Genomic DNA, 14190 nt, shown 5'->3' with positions numbered 1-14190 from the left:
TATAACAGAAGAGCCTAAACGTGAACATTTAGTTCTCAGTGCTGTGTCTCTGCACTCTCACAGTCTGAATGGCAAGCAAGAATCGCGAGCACCGACATCTTAATTCACACTGGCATTAATTTGTACATCGAGTCTCAGGTAAATCACCTCCGGGTAGTTAGCATCTCTGAGAAGCAAGGTACAAGCTCCTTAACTTCAGCTGTGAGTGCACAAAGAATTAGCTTTGGCCAAGCTGTCTGTTAGAGGAGAGCCGTGCTAGCTAACGACACGGCATTTGTAAGGCTCTAAGCACTAACGATTTAAGCTTTGCACACAGTGCTGGAGTTTCTCCGCAGTCCGTACTGTGGTGGTTATTTAAAGTATCAGCACCACACTGTGACTGCTGCTCCATTAGTCATGCACGGAGATGTGGCCATTGGTGCTCACGCTTCAGGACACACAGGATGCTCAGGAAATCAGGAGGGGAGCAATCTGCCCCGCACCAGTAGCCCCGGTGCTACTGTAATGTCCTCTGCAGCATTTACACTCGGGTTCTTGCAAAGACAGTACAGCAGGCTTGAATGCTTGGGTAACTCCTGGGGAAATTCCCAATTTCCAGACACTGCAGCACAATGCCACAGAGGTTTGAGGAAGGCAGTAAAAGCGTCCTTTTAGGATGGCCAACTTAGTATCTCAGGGAATGAGGTGTGTTTACCCTAAAGCTACAGATGATATTCCTCCTGCAAAAAAGTGGGCAACCCCTCTTAAATCCAGTAGTCCCAAGTGAGTTAAATTACATGTCCCCAAGCACTGGTACAGCTCCTGTCCCAGCTGGGCTACCTGGGCCCCATGGTTGGTTGTGTGCAGAGGACGGGGCCACAGCACACTCAGACAAGTGCTGTCCCCGTGCCACTGGTGCCAGGAGGCTGTGCACCCTCATCTCCCATGTGTGCCTTGCTGCTGGCCAAATGTCACCTCCCTGACCTGTCTGCCCCCACCCCGAGCCATACATCCCCCACCCCGATCCCCTTTCCATCTCCATCGCCGGCGTTAAGTGTTATTAGATTGTTTCCTCCTTCGAGCTAGAAGATGTTGTTGTGGAATGTTATATGAATTTTTCATAAAGATAAAAAACAGCCTAATCTTGTGAGCTTTGAGTCTTGGTAGTGGGTAATGGCTTTGATTTAAAGCATTTTGTCTTAATGATAGTTATATTGAAAATTTCCTGCTGCTTTCAAGCACGTGTTGTTATTATCATAAACATTGATGGTAGAAATGCCTGCCAAATTGTGCGTGGCTGTTTATGGTAGATGAGAGAGTCATCCAGAAATTAGAGCACTGGATCAACAAGTTGTCAAAAAGCCTGTTTGTGTGGAAAGGCACCGCCGGGGCTGGTGGAATGAAGCAGAGCAAGGAGAGCTTGGAGAAACAGCGTGCTGTGGGTGACCAGCACTAGGTGTAGGAAGAACTGTAGAAAATGCTGGGACGTCTCCTCCCGGTGGCAATTCCACACTGCTGGCACTGAACAATCCCTTCCACTTGGGTTGGTTTTTAAAATATTTTTTTTATAGAGCCTCTTCCATTTGCTCCACTTGCAAAAACAAACAGATACACGCTTTTTAAATTAGAGTATGTTCACGGGGGGTGCTTCGTTCTTCTCCTGCTCTTCACGCACGTCGCTCCGGTCTCCATGCCGTGCTCCACATCAGCACCTGCTCTGAGTAACACCTCCGCCAGCCTCTGTGGTTGGACTCTGCTGTAGCAATGCCAGTAGTAAATCAGCTCACCAGTGTTAATTGCTGCCCAGGGATAATGAGCCCTCCCCGGGAGGTGATTGATTGCCATTAGGCGGTTCTCTGGGAGCGCTGCTGTAGTGCTTACAGATGCACGGCTGGGGCGAGCGCGGGCGGTGGCGTGGGCCCAGATTTACAGCCCAGTGTCTGCAGGAGGGGATGGGGACCAGGACATCTGCGGGAGGGGATGGGGACACCTGCGGGAGGGGACGGGGACATCTGCGGGCGAGGAGAAGCTGCGGCGGCTCCAGCCGGCTTGCTTCGGCGCTCAGCTGCGCTCTCAGCTCCGAGATGCATTTCTGGCTGCGATAACAGGGCAATATATTTCATCCTGAAGTATTCTGCCTCTTCTCAAGGAGGAAAGCCAGTAAATCATCTGGTGGTTTCTTTCAAACTTGAGATTTCCCTTGCCTGCATGCAGTGGCGGGGAAGGCAGCCACGGATTTTGCACTGCTCATCACATTCCTGTTTCCCTAACTTGTGAAATGTTTGTGTGTTACATGCAAAAAAAAAGCACAAACATGGTATTTCATATAGAACAGACTGCTCTACTGACCTCTTTTCCCACTGCTGCCACCTTGGGCTGACTTTGCTCAGGGGCTGAGCCCTCTTCCCAGGCTCGGTGGACGCCTGGTCTCTGCTCCAGCTGCCCAGGTCCAGGCGTGGCTGCTGGCTTGGTGCACAAACAGAGGATGTGTAGCGGCTTTGGATCAGCTCCTGAGTTAATCTGTCCTGAGGACAATAAATGCTAAGGGTTTTAATCACTTTGGGAAGCTTTGAGTGTATGTAAGTCTAGGTTCTGGTGCTGTTGGAGGGGGAGCAGGGTTGTAACTCAGTGCTGCATGTGGCTGTGTGCCAGAGCAGCGGTCCCTAGGCAGTGCCTCACAGCCCTGCGTGTATTTCCTGGCTTGCTTTTGAAACAGCGTAATTGAGGGGTGCTTAAGAGTGTTGTTTCGTTGCCATGGCTAATTCACTAAGCCCTGAGAGGATTGATCATAAGCCCAGGACCATGCAAGGTTTCTTTGTAGGCCAGTAATATCAAAATCCTTATATTTTTTTCTTCCTTCCCCTCCCTCTTTACCTCCATCATTTACAGCTGAATCGAGTTGCTCTGGGTGGGATTTCAGCATGCAACTTGTTGTGCTTTACCCATCTGCTCCCTCCCCTCCCAGAGAGGCGTTTGGATCCTGCTCAGCGCAATACACCACTTGCTAAGGCAAATGTCATAATGAATCCTGACTTAGAAATTTCTCAAGAGTTCATCGAAAGAGAGTTTATCTTTCAATAGTGACCTTTCTTGTTGAACGCGGATTAATGTACGAGCAAGGGCTGTTCTAACACGGCGCTTTGTAGGAGAAGGTGCTTAATAAGCGAGCTCCCACGAGCTCCGTCCCTGCTCCCAGCAGTGTTTGGAGCACCGAGCCTTCTGCCTCTCCATCAGCCTGAGCTGCCAGCTTCGCTGTGGGCTCCAGCTGTTGGCTGCTTCACATAACTCACTTGTCTGAGTGGTGCGTTGAGAAGTACCTTACACGCATGTTAGGTGTGGATAAAGACAGCTCCGGCTCTGCTGAAGGGCGCAGAGACGAGTTAGTAATAAAATAGCCATGCTCATTGAAGCACTGTCTTGAGGTTATGGATGCATTTTAAAACTCTCTTCAAATTCCTATTCAGCTTGGCAGGAAGACGTGCAGGAGGTTCTCTGCCTGGGAAGCCCCAGCAGTGCTCAAGGACTGGGTGCAGTGAATGTGCAGGGTTGCACCGAATGCATCCCAGAGAGGAGCTCCCGTGTGCAGGGGCACACACCTCTTGGACAGCTCCTGCTGCGATCGAGCTGACAGCAGGAGCTTGGTCCTGCAGATCTGTGTCTCCACGGTGTCTTCATTTTCCTTTGAGGACTGAAACGGTATCAGAGTCCGGAGGATTTTTGTTTTGTTTCCTTCTTTATGTTAGTCTCAGATTATTCATAGGTTTGTGTACAACAAATTTCTTTTCAGGCATTTCTTACCCGAATGCATCGCATTTTGTATGTTGGGAAAGTCGTTCAAGGTCCCTTTGCTGTTGTTTCAAAGCGCTCGTAAAACTGCCTCCAGCTCGAGGTGCGCTTCAGTGCAGCTATTGTGAGAAGACAAATATTTAGCAACTCGCCATGGCTGAGTGAATCGTTAAAATAAGGCTTTCTGAGGAGTGTTTAGTCTCCTGGTAATTATGAGAGCTTTTCTATTTCATGTATCGGGTCTGGAGCAAAGTGTCAGCTCTGTGAAAGCTTCCAGCCCTTCCTGTAAAGTTTTGCAAGCAGCTGTTTAGCAGGCGGTGCACAAAGCGGGCATCCTGCGCCCCCACGGAGCCGCTTGCAGAGAGCGGGGCGTTGGGCGTGCGTCTGTGCCACGCGTTCTTCTGCAGTCACTTCTGTGATCATCAGTGTGTAGTATTAAATTGATGCTCAGCGGATAGAAAATTGCCTTTTCCTTACATTACATACCCGCAATCAGAAGGACGTTTGAATAAACAGTCGCCAACTCATTCGGCATGTGTGACAGCCGGTCCTCCGATGTTCTTGAAGATGTAAATGACAGTGGCTGGGCTGATTCGGAGGGACGGAGCACCTCTCTGGCTCCTTGCTGGTCTGTTTGCTCTTTCCCTTTAGTGAGGTTTCAGGACACGGCAGAGCATGTCTCCTTGTCAGCTGTGCAGTTTTGCAGTTGTGAGTTAATGATGCAGAGATGCCGCAGCGTATGGATGGCTGATGAGCCCCAGCATCGATGCAGCTCATCCCCATGCGGATCGCTGCTCCTGCCCACAGCAGCACAGCGTCAGGAAGCCCCCAGCATCGTGCGGGCACCAGCCCCAGCTGCATCTTGCTCCTGGTCCCAGGCTGCAGCAGTGTTCACAGGGGTGTTCACTCACAGCATCTCCACAGCCTTGCCCCACACATCTCCAGTGGGGCTGGCCGCAGTGCCCCGCATTCCTGCTCGCCGTAGTGCAAACCCAAGGGCAGCCTTTGTGTCACGCATCTGCTGAGGGATGCCCAGCTCACCAGCCCTGCCCTCATTTCAGTACTGTTTTGAAACGCTCTAATATTTGATCACTGCATCTTGAAATTGAATCTTAAAGCATTATACAGGCGCATTCATGCCAGCCCCAACATGCTGTTGCTGTTAGCGGGCTTCGGCAAAGAGAAATTTGGCCTTGCACCCCAACTTTGATTTTTAATTAAATCTCCCGTGCACCTCTAAATGAGAGCTGTGTGTTTTGGGGACTGTGTCTTCACATTACTGTCACGATTTGGACTTCTTCCCAGCAAACCATGCTGGGAAATTCATTGTGAATCATGGGGAGGCAACCACTCGCGCAGGGCAGAGCCATGCTGGCAGGGCAGCGCTGTCCCACCACTGTCCTGGGCTGGGGGCTGGCATTGCCTCCCCTGGCAGTAACAATGCTGTTGTCACCCTTTGCACCTCCTACTGGCACACGTGTTGCTGTATAACAATTAAAAGCAGGTTGTAAACTGGCGATGCAGCCACCGGTGTTGCTGCTGCCACGTGTTACACGAGCACCCATGCCAGCCTTTGTGCACCCCACGCCCCACTAGCTGCACCCTGTGATTTGGGGCTGCTTTTCTAACGTTTGGTGCTTCTGTTGACGTTCCAGACCACAGCTGTCCCCAGCTGGTCTTGCCCTCTACCTTCTGGTCTCCTTGGTCTCTTAAAAGATGTGTGTCCTTACGTCCTTCTTGCCCGAGGTGCTGGGCACATCCTTCCCCGCAGCGGCCGTGTCCCTCTTGGAGGCTCGTGGCTTTGCACAAGCGGCCATGCGGGGCTTTCTGTGTGACTGGGCAGTGAAACCCGCATCCATTTTGTTGAAACAGGAGGAAGAAAAGGGGAAAAGAAGTGCTAGCTTATAGTAATAAAGGGCTTTTGAACATCTCAGCTGGATATTTTTCTTCATGAGTGAGAAGGCCAAATGTTATCTTGACATTTAATCTTTAATAATAAAAAAATGGTACTTTGTTTGCCAGTGAATTCCAAAATAATCTGTTTACTCTCTCATGCCTTATTTCATTTAACTTGCTAGCTAAGATGACCTACTTACTTTCCCCTGCTACCACTTTAGAGCCACAGAAAATCATTTATTTTGCAAAATTTACTTTCCTGTTGCTGCAGAGCCAACAGTTGCCATTTTGATGGGTTTTGGAGTAGTTAATCTGTTCATTTGAGAAACGCGTGCCTCCTGCGTGGTCAGCATGGTGGGGACGGTCGGAGGGCTGGTGGCAGCTCAGCCCCAGCAAGGTGCCGGCCTCAGCTCAGCTCTGGGCTGGCCGCTGGCCCCCAGTTCTCATTCACGTTCTGCAGCTGGTAAGGCAGGTCTGTTCCAAAGCTCACTTTGTGTCTTGGAAAGAGCTCACCAGGAGCACCGTCCTCCCTCGCGCTGCTCCTGCTGGGTGAGCAGGGCTTGTCCCCAGGCTGGTGTTCAGTCCCAGTAAACCCCAGCAGTTGATCGGCTTGGTGCTGAGCTGCAGGCTAGGGGCAGGAGATTATTGCAGGCTATCAAACTTTATAAACCCTTTTAGTGCCTAATGGAGACAGGCAGGGAGCTGCGGCCGGGGGAGAAGGCTGAGCAAGTCCTGGTGCAGGCTTGAGCGTGGAGGTGAAGGTGCCTGGTTACAACCACGAGCACAGCTCGGGCAAGCTCACAGGGACACGGTGGCTGTGTGGTAGGGCTGGCCGTGTCCTGCCAGCAGCAGCAGACCTGTTTGTGCCGCGTTTAGAATGGTTTTGGGTGCCCTGCTAGTCAGTCTCAGCTGTGAGGACATGGCCAGAGCCTGGGCAGGCTGCAGCAGCGCTGCCGGTGCGACCAGGCCTCTCTCCCCCTGTACCTGCAGCACCTCGTGCAGCCGGGGCAGCCACGGGGCCCTGGGGCCTGGCAGTAGTATTGGGGTGCAGGGTGTGGGGTATGGGATGAGGGGTGCAGGGTGTGGGGTGCAGGGTGCAGGCCGAGGGGCCGCCAGCACGGCATGGGGGTAGCTCCAGCTTCCAGCAGCCATCCCCATCAGCTCTCCCCAGCCCGCTGACTTTTGTTTTGCATTGAAACCTCTTTCTCATAAATTTTACATCCAAGAGCAACTGTGAGAAATGCCAGAAGCCTGATCATCTAACATGCTTTAATACCTAAATTTATTCTTTAGTATCATTCTTATTTACATTGTTTTTCTGTCTCAAAAAAAAAAAATTACAAAGGGAGGAAAAAAATAAAATTTTCTTTTACTTCCACGTTAGGAGGTGAGTTGTCATACACCCTCTGGAATTCTTTTTTGCTTTTGATCTTTATTTATTTGTTTAATTTTGGTTGATGTCCCAAGCATGGTTTTGGAGACGAAGGTAGGTCTTTGCTCTCCAAATCAAAAGGAAAAAAAAACAATAAACAAAACAACACTCTCCTTGCTCATATATTAAAAAAAAAAATCCAAACTGTTCCATTCCATACCATTAAAAAACAAACAACAACAAAAAACTATTGAACTATTTCTACAGCTTACCAATTTAAAAGGGCGGGTTTTTTTTCAAAAGTATCGAATGGATCCAAAAATGATTTTACTAGAAGTGATTGAAGTTATTTGCTGTCAACATTTTAATATCAATATTACCACAATGTGTAGTCTCAAATTAGTTCCTTTGTAGTTTGCATGGGATGTGAATGCTGTCTCGGCGTGCCCAGACCTAGAGAACTTGTTACTACTGCATGAGCATCAAGTCAGATGTTGAAAAATATCTATTATATTTTGTGATAATTTGGTGAAAATGAGCACCTCCAGTCTCTGGTTGCAGTAGTGTGTTGAATGATTGTTCTTTTTTTTTTTTATATATATTCATATATATATTTTGGAGCTCTAAGCTTCGTAGTAGTACGGGCTGACTATTATTCAGTACTTGCTCTCCTATCGCATGGCCTTGGTTAAGTGTTAGAAGTTGGGCCTAGGCTGTTTATTCTGGTGTTTGGCTTTGTAATAACGGTGCATGCCCGGCGTCTGGCCTCATACCCAGCTTTATTCTCTGCACACCAGTCTTGAATAGCTACAGTGCTCAACCGAATTTTGGCGCACCCGCTTCCCCGGCAGGCTCCAACCCAGCCCGGCCCGGAGGCTTCCCCGGGGCCAACAGCCCCGGGCCCGTCGCAGACCTCTACGGCACGGCCAGCCAGGACTCCGGCGTCGGCAACTACATAAGCGCTGCCAGCCCACAGCCGGGCTCCGGCTTCGGCCACGGGATCGCCGTAAGTACCACGCGCCGCGGCCCCTGCGTGCCAGCCAGGGTGGGATGGGGTCGTTATTTAGTGATGTTAAGGGGGGTTTGTTTGGTTTTTTAAACTATTAAGTGATGGAGTGGGTAGCGCATCACGCCCGTAGCCTCTGCCGCTGTGCTTAACCCGCTGCAGTTGCTGACAGGCTTGGTGCAGAGCTGCACACTGTTGCCCCAGAGCCGCTGGAGTTGCAAACCGGATTGGTAACGCTCGTCTGACGCCTTCTGTGGTCCTGACGTGGCTTATTTTAAAAAGACACATTTAATAATTATGGCCTTCCAAGCTTCTGCTTATCCAGATGGTCTTCACATCACTTGAACGGCCCGCTGAGGCTGATGTGCCAAGGCAGTGTACCAAGCCTCTGCTCCCACCCGCAGGGGGACAAAGAGGGACACCAGTCCTGCCCGTGTCCCACAGGGGTCACAACATCCCACTGGTGGCACGGGACTGTCTGGGCTTGGAGCTTCCAGCCTCTGCCATTGCGGCGTCAGTGTGGAGCTGGGGGCACGTTAGTGTGGGAGGTGGGCGCTGCCTCACCCCCAGGCATCTTCAGGCCAGTTACGGTGTCACTAACAGTCCTTAAAATTTGCAGGTTGCAAGTAAGTCACTTGTGTTGTGTTGTCATGTCATTGGAAACGTATTTCTGTAATGCTGCGTGGTTCTGAAGGCTCACTAATTATGGGCGATGGAAATTTGCTTAACAAAGCTGCATGCTGTTTTTCAGATTGCACTGTTTTACCTGTGTGTGTTAGCATGAATGTGGTTGAACTGCTTTAGTGGCTGTCAGTCTCTGAAACAGAAAACCAGCAAATTAAGTTGTTTTACTTTTTCCTGGTAAAATGCTGAGATTTTTTTTCCTCTTGTAAGGTAAACATGTCAAAGTACAGAGAACTCCCCCGAGATTCCTCTAACTGAGAATTTTGTCCTTTCACCAAATTGGATGAAATGGGGGAGTGGGAGCATAGTGCAGACAAAATTCCTGAAACTGTGTTATTTTTATTGCATAAACTGCTGGTACCCAAAAAGCCAAAACATCCTGCTGCCCACCATTCGTGTCCTCATGCTCTGCATTCCTGCCCTGGTCCTGCTCCTCACATGGACACGCAAGGGACCTGACAGCCCCCTTGGATCCATTCTCATACAAAATGTGCAATATTATTACACCAATTTAAACTGCCACTTCCAAGACCCTTATTTCCATTTTTCGCTTGATGAAAAAGACCTGTTTGTTCTGGAAAACTTGGTCACTTTGACCTCAGTGACACCCTGATCTTTCAAGTAATGAGATGCACAATAAAAGCCGTGATATCCTGATTTGTCTGCACTAATACTTCAAAGACTGATTTTGTATTTGACTTGCAGATTGGCAGCCTCTTAATTTCTCCTATCCCCCAATAACTGCAAAGAGTCCAGTAGCCCTTTTTTTACATATATATTTATTTAACACTCTCCATTTACTAACCCTGGTTTAAAAACAAAAAAGGGAAAACCCTAAGTTTATTTTTGTAACCGGGGGAATGAGAAGATGATGGTCTTGGAAAGGTAACCAGAGTTCAGAACATGGAGTCGTTAGTGACCAGAACAACTTTTGGAAATACATATTCATGCTGGCAACACAGTCTTTCAAGTCCTTTGATAATTTCTTGCCAAAAATTAATAATCATCTGTTCCCATGTATAGAGCACTGATGAACTTAACAATTGTACAATTTTAGGGACCTTTGATTGCAACGGCTTTTACAAATGGATACCATTGAAACGTTACACATGGTTGGTTGCCATCTCACTTGGAGGTATTATAGTATATACCATTTGTACTTTGTGCTAAACTACCATTTCCCTTATATTTACTTTAAGTGAACAATTCTTTTATCTTCATTTCGTCTTTCCTTGGCCTTTAATCATTCCTTTCTGTGATTTATTTTATTTAAATCAATCTCATGGGTTGGAAACTGGAAGGCAGATCGGGAGCTAGAACCCAGCAAAGATACGTTTTCATAGTCATGACACTTCGTGCAATGATTTGGAGACTTCAAAACCCCACAGAAATAAACGGTGATCCCAAAAAACCTTTGGGGAAGCAATCAAGTGCCAGTTGACAGCATCATGGTCAGGGTTATAGATTCGCTATGAATGCACTCAGCTAAAAATAGACGAGCCCCACTGCTTTATTACAGATAAACCATCATTCTTAATTAAGTGCTGTACCAAATATTACAGCTAAAAGATAACATTGTAACTAGTAACCATAGAGCAATTATCAAGATTAAAAAAAAATTAAAGCTAAGCAAATTAAATTAAAGACATTACCTGAGTAATGCATCCTTGGATCGCTGCCAGTTTCCTACCCTTTGAACTAAGCTCGAGTTAATTAAATGTTTAATTTTTTTATTATTTTTTGGCCTTTGGTATATTCATCTTTGCAAACAAATAGTCTTACACTGAGAATAGCATAGATTAGAAAAGTCAGTCAATGAAAACTAGAAGGTATGCCCATGAAACCACGGAAGTTCACCATTAGAGCTCTTGTTGCAGACACACAAATGTAATATATGTGACAACCTTACTTTCTCTGTCTTTAGCCCAGCACTACCTGATCAATTTCACATTCAAAATCAGCGTATGAATTAGGACTACAGTTAGTCAAGGGACTGGAATCTGTGGAAAATGTTCAGAGGCTTTAAATAATACAAAAATAAACGTAAAAATAGATGTATAGTTAAATACTAGTGAATAAAGGGGTTTGCTATTTACTCTTCATCTACTCATAAACACACAAGATTACCTGAAATTGTTTTATGAATTGATTCAGTGCACCAAGTAGCATTTCTTATGGGAAAGCAAAAAAAAATGCATAAACACTCTTGCTTTAATCCCGGTTATTATTTGTACATATCAGTGTGCATTCTCAGGTCGATTTGTCAGAATCCTTCATGTTTTCTGGGCCACCAGCCTGTGTAATAACAAGGTGGTACACAAAGCATGCTAGAGGTTTGAGCAGAACATCATAATTCAAACTAATAATGCTGCAGTGAAGGCAGTGCTCATCAGATTAATATATTGTAATCATTTTACACTTACCACAACACATCAAATTGTAACCATCATTTACTGGCCAGTATTAAAACTCAAGCCATTAATGACTTAAAAACAGAAAGTGCTTTTAATGTTGCTCATTACTAATTGAAATAGATTTTGAGTGGAGGAAATGAGCCTTGTTATTAATTCCTCCAGGACCACCGGGTTTGAAGTTACCGCCGTGGTGCAGCGCTCGGCGTTGGGGCGGCTTTGGGCAGTGACCCCAGGGACACGGCCAGCACGGGCACCTCGCTGCAGCTGCCCGAAGCCCCTAATATTTATTTCCAACCCTATGGCTGCAGCATGCCCACACAAATATAATAAAACAGAAAAAACATAACACTCATTTTACAGGAGCCTTGTAAATTCGGGGCGCGATGCCCGAGGAACACCTCGTGTTCTTCCAGTGCATCGAGTCGTGTTTGATCACCACGAAGCCCAGCTGGTGCTGACAGAGCCCGGCCACAGGAGCACAGGGCATGGGTGCTGGGGACGGGGAGGTGCAGGGTAGGAGGGAGAAGTGGTGGCATTGTGCTCCGCCACTCTGGAGCCGTGGCCTGTGCCTGCAGCATGGCCAGGACGGCGCCGAGCAGGGCAGCGCCTGAGCACCGCGGTCGGGTCTCAAAACCTCCACTGACCGTCCTCTCCTCTGTGTCCTGTGTGTGCTCCTCTCCTTTCAGAGCCTATCTGGATGTCCGGGCAAGACAGGGCGAAGTTTCTGAGTGGTCCCATGTTTAGGTGATATCATCAGACTTTGAGCACTACATCATCACCAATAACAAACAAACTGGAGGTGGCACTCGACGGACTTAGGTTGTTTAAAATCTCTCTCATCATCTCATGAATCTGCTGTACTATAAAAACAACAGCTTTTAAAAGTATGTATATAAAATCCATTTCTTGTTCGTTTTATTTTCTCGATGGGTTCCCCCCCTTTTTAAACCTATCCAACCCACGTTTTTTCGTAGCGTTTTGACATAGCCTCGTAGCCACGTAGACCTAATTCTTTGTGTATCTCGTAGGAGCCTAACCATAGCCTAGCTGTTTATATTAAGGGTTTTCTTTCGTTTCCTTTTCCCCCCTCCCCTCTCTCCGTGTTCCTCCCGTTCTCCGTAGTCGTTGTTGCTTACAGGACGCTGAGGCGGCGCCGCGGGTCTCAGCGGGTGGCACCAGTTCTGGCACCGTAGACCTGGGCGGGTGGCAGCGCCGCGGCGGCGGGCTGGGCGCTGCCGGGGCACGGCGGGCGCGGGCACGCGCTCCGGCAGCGGGTTCCCTAGCCCCTCTTTTCGTTTGTGACGTGTCTTCGTTCACCTGATTCTATCTATTTTCGGCAATAAGGCAAGGACGGCAGACTTTGGCGCGTCCTTTTTCTATAAGTGCTTTTTTTTGTTGAAAGAGGTGATATAAGGTTTTTTGAAATTGTGAATTCTGAAAAAAAAAAAAAAAAATACTGTAAATACAATTCCATTAACTACATATAAACTATTAAGAAAGAGAAATACAAACTATTTTTGTGATGGAGTCAGTCTGAGGCAGTTTCTCTATTAAAATGGAAGAAAAAAAAAAAAGTAAAGTTTTAACCGTGTAGACCAACTGCCAGAGCTGGCCCACCAGCGTTAGACTAACACTGTTTCGCTTGCTCTGTAGGTGTGGTAGACCTTCGAACTGTCCTAGCGTCATACCAGCATACTATCTAGTCATACGTGCACAGCTTACCAAGTAACAGTCTCGTTGTATTTTTAATTTAAAAACTGCTTTTCCCAAGACTGAAAAAGAAGCTACGGTTTTACTATTTAACGCATTTAAGGTTCAAAGCACACCTGTTCTTAGTTGTCGTTTCGAATTAGATCCACTTGCTGTCCAGTCATTTCAGCTGCTCCGAGCGCCCTGCGAAGCCCGGGGAGGAGAGGGCTCCCCGCCCCAGGGAGCTGCAGGCGGAGCGGTGGTAGAGCTTGCATCGTTACCTTTTTTATCCATTACTTTTCTGTATTAACGAATTAGGAAAGCGACTTTGTTTTTTGGGAATACCTCAGTGCTACAAGTTTCACCCTAGAAGCAACGGAAGATTTTAATTTATTGTAGTTGTAAACAGAATTTTAAAAAAATAAAGTATAAAACATCATTGCACTGTGACTGGTAGGGGAAAAACTGACAGTTTCCTATTTGCACATGTTTAATATTTGGCTGTTATATATATGGTCCTCTGTTGGGGGAGGAAACTTATGAAGGATATTTTTTAATTTAATTTTTTTAATATTGGTAAATAGGCCTGCAACAGCAAACTAGAAGTACAACATGGTAGGTGGCATTAAGAACATACTGTAGTGTGGATATATTTCTTCTTTTTTTAACGTAATATTGACAAGTTTTATTAATATTTTTTTAAATTGTTACGTTTATAAATTTGGTACTTTAGGTACAGCCAGTATAAGACACTGAATGCGACATTTGTTAAAAAGAGCTGCTGCACTCCTATTTTTGTAAATTTTACTAACAAGTAGACTAATGTAGACGTTCAATAGACAAGGTAGAGCAAGGCATCTTTAACAAAAACAAGGCACCATACTGCTAACCGAAAGGAGAAAACCTTGTTTTTCTTATTTTTAAAAAAAAGAATCATGCTTTTTTGTGTAATATTTTAGGTTTTTTTCTTATTTCAGAACAACCAGGTTTAAGCAAAATGCTGGACGCTTTTTAAATATTGAGACTTGATCAAGTAATAAAGTAAATAAAACAATTCTTTAAAAAATAAAAACTAAAAAAAACAACAAACCAAATTCCCTGAAATTCAATGTATAATCAGGGAATTTTTTATTGATATTTTGTCAATGTTGATGATGTACTGTACTACCAGTTGGTTTTCCTCTCCATTCCCTATCACCTCATAGAATATTCTTTGTTGATCATTGTTGTATGTTAATAGTGTATAAAATGGCTATCTTGTAAGAGTGCTGTCCTGATGCTAGTGTAGTGAATTTTTCCCCCCCTCTTTCTCTCTTCCTCTTCTAGTACATATTGGTAGGTGTATCGTAATTAAGGTTAAAAAT

The 14190-nt window shown here is 46.4% G+C and overlaps 1 protein-coding gene across 5 annotated transcripts in view; it reads left to right on the top strand.

Moving 5' to 3' along the window:
• The window catches only part of MSI2 (musashi RNA binding protein 2), a 228420-nt gene extending 216322 nt beyond the window's left edge, over positions 1-12098 (top strand). For 3 of the 5 annotated variants that reach the window (XM_032200676.1, XM_032200674.1, XM_032200673.1), the window contains 3 exons: positions 7831-8039; positions 9781-9858; positions 11824-12098. In XM_032200676.1, coding sequence (XP_032056567.1) covers positions 7831-8039; positions 9781-9822 — 251 coding nt within the window. In that variant the 3' untranslated portion in view covers positions 9823-9858; positions 11824-12098. The remainder of the gene's footprint in view (positions 1-7830; positions 8040-9780; positions 9859-11823) is intronic. The other 2 variants (XM_032200677.1, XM_032200675.1) reach the window with 1 other exon arrangement.
• Positions 12099-14190: the final 2092 nt, after the last annotated feature.

Source organism: Aythya fuligula, chromosome 20, assembly GCF_009819795.1.
Source record: "Aythya fuligula isolate bAytFul2 chromosome 20, bAytFul2.pri, whole genome shotgun sequence".
NCBI classification, from domain to species: Eukaryota; Metazoa; Chordata; class Aves; order Anseriformes; family Anatidae; genus Aythya; species Aythya fuligula.
This window is presented reverse-complemented; position numbering and strand designations above follow the sequence as displayed.